The 8,595-nt window shown below is 41.6% G+C and overlaps 1 protein-coding gene across 1 annotated transcript; it reads left to right on the top strand.

The window, feature by feature from the left end:
* Positions 1 to 1,576: 1,576 nt before the first annotated feature.
* Positions 1,577 to 7,339, top strand: PROKR1 (prokineticin receptor 1). Its single transcript, XM_054290357.1, has 2 exons — positions 1,577 to 2,199; positions 4,781 to 7,339. Exons 1-2 carry the CDS (start codon positions 1,703 to 1,705, stop codon positions 5,469 to 5,471), a joined length of 1,188 nt encoding a protein of 395 aa, XP_054146332.1. The 5' UTR covers positions 1,577 to 1,702; the 3' UTR covers positions 5,472 to 7,339.
* Positions 7,340 to 8,595: the final 1,256 nt, after the last annotated feature.

Raw genomic sequence — 8,595 nt, 5'->3', positions numbered from 1 at the left:
TGATGAGCACAACTGCAGGTACCCTTTGCTGATAGTGTTATGTCAGTTTGTAGATGGTTGTGTTGTCTGCATTTATTTTACAGATCTTTTGGTATTTAGCAGTGGAACCTGACACAGATACTGCCCCTTGCTTTCGCCAACAGATTTTGCATCCAAGAGTTTATTTAGCACTTCTCTTAAATGAATGTTTGCCTTTCCAGGCAGCTGTGGAGGTGTCTCCTGAAGCAGTCCCTTGTCAGAACTGTTTCATTTCAGGCTTTGGCTTTTTGTTATTCTGTTCTGCAATGCTCAGTTTAAAAAACAGTGTCGTGACCAAAGCTGTAAAACAGAGTTTCTGACAGATATTTGTTAAATGTCGGTACATCAGGGTCTGAGGGTGGTTCCAGGGAAAGAAGGGAGCAACAGCTCCACTATGCAGATTACCCTTTGTAGCCGTGAATGCTATTGTTCAGTAGCATTTGACACCCCGAGGACTTCCTGCTTCAGGGCAGAAGAAGCAGTAATGCTCCCTGATCCTCTGCTCAGATGAGGTTAGACTGTCCTGACAGCTAGGAGTCTGGTGTGAAGATTCCTAGATAGACCATGAGAAGATACAAGAAAATGCCCTCTCAGCATTTTGATGCAGAGAGGCAAAAGTAAGGAGTAGATTAAATGTTTTTTTCCCCTCTGTGTGGGAATTTTTTTTTTTTTTATACTTGGTACAACTGGCAGTACAAAGAGGGGAGCCTGTTCCTCCCCAGCATCAAAAATGCAAGGTACTCTGTCTTGCTTACAGAAGATTTTATCTTTCACCTTTCACTCTCTGTGGAAACACTTTCCCTGTGAATGGCAGATATGCCTTTACAGCTAAGCTCTACAAGTTCATGAGACAAAATTGTTGTCTTTGCAAATTGGCAGAGTTCTGTCAAACCTGTTTGACAGAAGTGATAATGGATTATGCTGGTGGAAAAATTTTGTCCTGTACTCAATTAATGGTTGCCACAAGGGAAGTGCTGGATTTAGTATTTTCTTGGGCCTTTGCAACTCTTACTTCAACTCTTACTCTAATTAAGAAATGTATTTAGAATCAAGAACATCAATTCTCTTCTCATTGTTCTCTATCACATCCCTGTGAAACAACCAGAATAAAGTATAAACTTTGTCCGAAAGGCACATCAAATGCTTTACAGCACACTGAGTTGTCACTTTAGTGTCTTTTACCTTGCACGATGATGACAGAACCATGGGCTTGCGGGCTGGTAGAGTTTTAAACTTGATTTTACATTCCTCCTAGGCTGTCATTTCACTGCCTGGTGAAAATTTCATTGTTGGTAAATAAAACTGTAACTGCTGTAACAAACAGTGCATGAAGCAACTAGAAGCATTTATTTTGTGAGAACAGAAGCATCCCTTCACAGGGTATTTCTTCCTTCTGTGCACATGCAGCAACAGATCTGTGGGGCAATGAGGTGGCTATTGCTTTCCTTCAAGATGAGTACTTTTGCTGTCATTTGCTTTCAGGAAACATTTTCCTCTTTTTGTTTCCACAGAAGGAGATAAGTGAGGCTGTTGTCCTATAATCTTCTGGGGACAAAGACAAGGTTACTCACTGCTCAAAAGGAAGCTTTGGGTGAGGTCTCTCACCTGCCGATCTTGTGCCCTGCCACACTGGGCTAACAACACTGAGGGCCAGCCAAGCTGCACATGCCAAAAGAAGACAGAGATGGCCATGGAGCAAACTGAACACAACCTAAATGCTACTGCCCACCTCAATTTTGCTTCAATCTACAACATCCATAATGGGGATTTCACCTCTTTGAGAAACTTCTCTTTCCCTTTCAATTTCACCTACAGTGATTATGACCTGCCACTGGACAGTGAAGATGACATGACCAAAACCCGCACCTTCTTTACAGCCAAGATTGTTATCGGCGTTGCTCTGGTTGGCATCATGCTGGTTTGTGGCATTGGCAACTTCATCTTCATTGCTGCTCTCACCCGCTATAAGAAGCTGCGAAACCTCACCAACCTGCTGATTGCCAACCTGGCCATCTCAGACTTCATCGTGGCTATTGTGTGCTGCCCCTTTGAGATGGACTACTATGTGGTGCAGCAGCTGTCCTGGGAGCACGGCCATGTCCTCTGCGCCTCAGTCAACTACCTACGAACTGTCTCCCTCTACGTTTCGACCAATGCTCTCCTGGCTATAGCTGTTGACAGGTAAGTGGGATGCTATGACTGCACAAAGATGTAGCCACAGCTTCCAAAGTTCTAAACCATGTCCTCAAGTGTCACATCCACATTTTTTGTGAACTATTCCATGGATAGAATGTTTCGATGCCTGACCACTCTTTCAGTGAATAATTTTTTTCTAATTGTGTTGCAGTCGTGAGACACTGCCTGCCTTTTACTCCAGGAATTTTAACAATTTAATTTAATTGTATCCTTTCTCAAGACTCTTCTCTGAGCCTCGTGCACCACGGACTCTGACAGACCAAGACCCTGAACATAAGTCTGGTACTGACCTAAGTCTGACATGACTGACTCACAGAAAGCCAGAGGCTGGCTCAGTAAACTCTTTACAGAAAGGCCATCATCACAAGATCTCTTTCATGTTCAAACACAATACAAATCTCTGTAGATCCTATGCACATACATATATGATTCCCACTCTTCCTTCCTCTTCTTTTCCCCAATTTCTCTCATGTGCCATTTCAAACTTTAGTGTAGTGTTGCAGTTTTCAGTCCCTGATGCAAAAGTCAGCTCAGGAATAGTTAGCCCTGCTGAGGGCTGTACAGATACAGCTTGTGTATGGCTGATTCAGTTGTTCCTGATATGAATGGAAGTCTGTGAAGAGACTCTGGAGAAGTTAGAGGTGTTTTCCTTGGTGTGGGCAAGGGGACGATCAGCTCCTACAAAACAAATCCTTAACAAGCATCTAACAGAATAGGCTTTCAACAGCAGCTGAGGACTCAGGGTAAAGCTTCTAAACACTATCATGTATGCATTACCATTTTCTATCAGTTTTTCAGCTTCTACAAGGTTTCCTTTGAAAGCTCTGCCAGTGCATCCCAGGCTGATGAAGTAACGGGTCATGGCGCCCTTATGTCTGCTAAGAAATCAGATTTATAACATATCTTCCCACACATCTTTAAAAACAAGCCCGATTAACAAGATTAATCACTGAAGCTTATTGTAAGAACACCATGTTTTGGTTTTATGGCTTTTCTTTTTTTTTTTTTTTCTTTTTTTTTTTTGCAAGCTATTGGTTTGGTAAACAGAGAGAAACCCCATTGTTTAACAATCACCTATTCCATGTTATGTCATGTGGATTGTTGACTTCTGTCTCTAAAAAGAACAGGCTCCTAACAAAAGTCTTCCCATGTTTAGATTGTTTAAAAGGAATCAGCTGTGTAAAGTGAGTAAGCCTGTCCCACTGCGGACTTTCTTTAGGGAGGGCTCTCTTTCTTCTTCGTCCATGTCTATTCACATGAAAAAACAGAATTTCACATTTTTAAGGCCACACCTACACTGGAAAAAATGCAACATTTGAAGAGGAAGAGTGCGTGGTAGGGGTCTAATATCCACACTGCAAATATTTAGCTTGGTCCTTGGACCAAACACCCATAGGCATTTGGTGTGTTTTATGTAGGAGCACAACTTCCAGGATAGTTTCATCTGAATTCAGTTTGTGAACTGCAGAACCACTGCACAGTAACAGCCGTGGTAAGCAATGACAATCAGGAAATCCACCACAAAAGCTTCCTCCAGAATCTATTGGACAGATCGATCCCATCCAGCCAAATGTTCTGCTGAGCAGATATGCACATATATGAATACATACACATACATTATGCCATAACTTACTTCCCCAGGACCTGATATAAAAATGCTAACTTTCTGCTCCACAATGAGGCTGACTCATTGCTGTCCCCTGACATTTACCCTGCACTATTAAGAGCCATGAACAATTTATCTGCTTCCAATAACTGGCTGATGAAAAGTGCTGCTGACTTTCCATTTTACTTCAGAATAACTATATCTTATGGATGCTATTCTATATATTGAATGTATACAGATGTAACAGACTCCAAAGGAATCAGAAATTCCACTTTTTGAAACAATACTTTGGGTTAAATACAGTTGTACTGGGATCTCTGATAAAAATCTCCTCCTAGCAGGAATACTACAACCTTGCAGCTTTACAGCAGTGCAAATATCTAACTCAAGTTTTCTGCTTCGCCATATTACTTAACACTGCATATTTAAGATGATTAAGCAATGGTCATCTCCAGAATACACACAAAAAGGGTTTGCATGGGCAGAAAATAGATACACATCTATTAAAATCATGTTCACCTGTAACCATACATTAGCATCACCTTCAGGTCTTTGCACCCCACAGAATAACCACAGAAATAAGAAAAACACTGTAATGTATATTTCACCTCTTTGTAAAAAGAGCTATTTAAGTAGCTCTCTGCCTAGGGAAAACATTTTCCTGATTCTACATGTCTGTGTTTTCTTCCTTGGACCTGACTAGATGTTTAATACTGCATTTTTCTAACTCTTACTCCTGTTTAAAAGGAAAAGTTGTGATACAAAATTGTAAGTCAGCTCCAGGCTGCTACTTCACAACATGTTCTTACAGATGATTATGTCCTTACAGATGAGTATGTTCAGGCTCTCTCCTCAGGAATGACAGCAATTTCCTCCTGCCCAATTCTGTTTGCTTGTATTTTGAAGTGTGTTCTGACCAGTGTTTTCAGACTTCATTTTGAATATATTTTTCTGTTCTAGGTATTTGGCCATTGTTCACCCACTGAAACCACGCATGAATTATCAAACAGCAACCATCCTCATTGCCTTGGTCTGGGTCATCTCCATACTTCTAGCTATTCCATCTGCATACTTTGCTACTGAAACTGTGTTGTTTATAGTTAAAAACCAGAAGAAATTTTTCTGTGGCCAAATTTGGCCAGTTGACCAGCAGATGTACTATAAATCATACTTTCTCTTCATCTTTGGCATTGAATTTGTCGCACCTGTGATTACAATGACCTTGTGTTATGCCAGGATCTCTCAGGAGCTTTGGTTTAAAACTGTCCCAGGATTTCAGACAAAACAAATCAGAAAGAGGCTTCAGTGCAGAAGGAAAACTGTTATGGTACTAATGTGCATTCTGACTGCCTATGTTCTCTGCTGGGCACCTTTCTATGGTTTCACAATTGTCCGGGACTTCTTCCCCACCCTTTTGGTGAAAGAGAAGCATTATCTTACTGCCTTTTACATAGTCAGGTGCATCGCCATGAGTAACAGCATGATAAACACCATGTGTTTCATAACTGTGAAAAACAACACTATGAAGTACTTCAAGAAGATAATGCTCCTCAGATGGAGGTCAACGTATAAGGGAAGCAAATCTAGCATAGATTTGGACCTGAGAACAAGTGCAATCACAGAGGAAGTAGACTGCATAAAATTACAATAAATTTTCTGAGGTTCTAATCTCAGCTTTTTTGGAGAGGGGGCAAAGAGGAAATAATACCTTGTCAGAAGCTTCTTCCTTGTCTGCGAGAATACCCTCTCACTGGTGAGAGCCCTCAAAAAAGCAGCCTACTTTGCATTCCCACCAGAATTATTCTCACTGGACTGCTGGATAATCCTTACGCTTGAAAAGATGCTGTGCTTCAGTTCATACATCCGTTAATTTGGGATGTACACACTAATTTTATAGTTGTTTAATAAGAACAAAGAAATCTATGAATACATTAGAGTGTACTACAATGGTGGAAAAGTTGAGTGCTGACCCTAGCAGTGATGCCTCTCTGTTTCTTAAGAGAAACCTCTTAACACCTTTGAGCTTATGACTTGTACCTTTAAGCTATTTGGTGTCCTTTTCTTTCTGCTCAGAAGAGAAAGGATGCCAAGAAAGCCCATTTTGCTTCCAGTCACTTTTTAACCTCTCCGTTTACCTTTCCTGATGAATCCTCTTGAAGTCTATAGACCACCAGCTTTCTACTGTCATTGGACAATATGCACAGCATGCTCTTATGAAAGGCACATGCTCTGAAAGCTAAAATCTGCTTCACAGTCAAGTGAAAACCTCAAGTTTCTTCCTGTCACACCTTGTTTAAGAATGCTTTATCAATATTCCACTCTTTAGTTTTATGGAGAGTTTTAACTCTGTTATGCATTTGGAAATGCCACAGATACATATGAAAAGGATCTACTCCCTCACCTCCAGGCACCCTGTGGCCAGCTTCTGCTACCTTGAGATGCTGAGCTCCTCACAGAATCAATCACAAAATTGTAGAACTTGAGAATAACATCTCCACATTGTCTAGCCCATCCCTCTGCCCACGTTAGCCAGGATTGTGTCCAGCTAGGCTTTGACTGACTCCAGGGAATGCTGACAGTCTCCGTGGATCACCAGTGTCAGTGTTCAACAGCTCTCACTCAGTGAAAAAGTGTTTTCTTATGTTCAGATGGAGTTTCATGTGTTTTACCTTGCTTGTCAGTGGGATCCATATAAACCTACAGCATGGTGGTGGGAAAAATCCAACCAGACATCTTACCAAGTCTGTGTGCACCTTCACGATAAAGGATAAGCAACACCAAAAGATCAAGGAGATCCTGAGATGATCCATCCATCTTTCTGGGAGCAAGACAAGCTTAGGCTTCAGTGAGCCAGCCTCTGGTTGAGTTGCAAAGCTTATTGTCTGCTCAGATATGATGTAACTCCAGATGAATTCTGCTTTTCCTTCTGCAGTGCTTCTTTTACTGTTCTGATTTAGTGAAACTCCAGTTTGGATGTTTCTTAAATGATAATTGTGACAAAGCACGTGACAGTAATACATACTCATTTCAACTACACATAAGATATAATGGACTTCTGTGTATGGTAATAAAATCTTTTCTGTTGTGATGACAAATGTGTATGTGGTTGTGCCTACTTTTGGAGTAAGTCGTTTTGGTAAGTAACTTGTCTATTTGTGAATATAAAGTGAGCAGCAAATCCTGCAAATAAAACATGACCTCAGTATAAGCATTCTGAATTATTTTTTGTCTTCTCTTAGCCATCACTTTCTTACCCAAATGAGTAATGTGAATGATCCCATTGCTGCTGAAGAAAAATTGACCAATTAAATTTAAGGGCAAAAGGATGTTCAAATCCATTAAAATGCTCAAAGCCTCTCATCATTAGCTGCTCTTAAATATATGTTGAAGAGTATTTAATCGTTTGCTGTTAGGCAAAACAATGACTGAAATCATCCTTCAAAATGTCAGTTTTGAACAGGGGTAAGTACTAAATTCATTTGTTTTCCAGCCTGCCACAGAAATTTAAAGGACCGGAGAGCTGAAGTATTTCACTATTAAAAGGCTTAATCTTGTAATCTCACCTGAAATCTCATGGTTTCTTCTGAAACCTGCCCTAGTTGTAAGGGATTAGCTAGCATTATTGCCTGTTATTAGAATGTGTGATACTCCTTCCACCTGTTTTCCCTACATGGTTTTGGTGCAACAAATTCAACTGACAATTTCCACACTAGGGAAATCTATCTAAGGCCGAGTTAATTAAAAAAAAACCCAATTTCCACCAAGAAATATAGTACTGAACAAAATCTGGGGCAAAGAATTGCTTTAAGACACTGGAAATCACCCTGAAAGCTCCAAGAGAGCTCTTGTGGTCTGGCCTAACCACTGTTCTCATTCCTGTGAATTAGGGTACTAAAGCAGCATCCTCCACAGCCCCTGCTGAGGGTTAAGGTTTTGGGACCGCTGTATTTTTGACATTTTGAGGTCCTCCAAGCAGCAAAGCAGTGTTGCTGCCTGAACCTCTAGATAGAGCAGAAGTCATGCTTTGCCCTCAACTGCATTTGTTGTGAGCTGCATCCACAGAGAGAGGGGGACTCCCACTGAGGAAGGGTGACAGTTCTGTTCCCTGGTCCAAAAATGAAGCAGTCACATTACCCTTAGCCTGTGTTGGCACCAACTCCAAACAGCCCAAAACAGGGCACTTTCAGAGACAGTATTTGCTCCCAAACTGAGATCCAGCAAGCAGAGGCCCAAGGCTTTGCAGGGGGACCAAAAGTCACTGAAAAACTATTGTGAAAACTCCTGAAGTGTGAAGGCAGTGGGAACAGGCTGTGACCCAAGTGGCACCCTCAGGCAGGGGGGAGCAGGTAGGGAAGGGTCTGAGAGAGGACCAGACGCCACATTCCCTAGGGCTTATGTGAGCTGTGCAGGGAAGAAAAGAACAAAACGCCTTTTTTGTACCCTCACAACTTACTAAAGGACAACATTTAGAGAGGGAATTGAATATGGACTGCACCTACTTAGAGCTCTGCTTGTAAACAGAGAAAGACAAGCACAAGCTGGGAAGAAGGCAGCATCTGTCTCAGAGGAGAAAGATGCTGCCTTTCCAGCACAACTCCTGCCTACTGGAAGCTGCCTACTGGAAGCTGTAGGGGAACAGCTGCAATAAAGGCTTTATCATGCAAGAATTGTGGCATGTGTCATGAATGAGGAGTGGGTGGGACCTGAGATCCTTTGGCAGCGTTTAGATCACCGTGCAGTGAAATCAACCAGATACTAGCATGTCTCGGTTCTGG

This window comes from Melozone crissalis, unplaced genomic scaffold (assembly GCF_028551555.1).
Source record: "Melozone crissalis strain CALT ecotype California unplaced genomic scaffold, PUWL_Pcris_2 ptg000081l_1, whole genome shotgun sequence".
NCBI lineage: Eukaryota > Metazoa > Chordata > Aves > Passeriformes > Passerellidae > Melozone > Melozone crissalis.
Note: the sequence above shows the minus strand (reverse complement) of the source record. Positions and strands in the feature narration are given on the sequence as shown.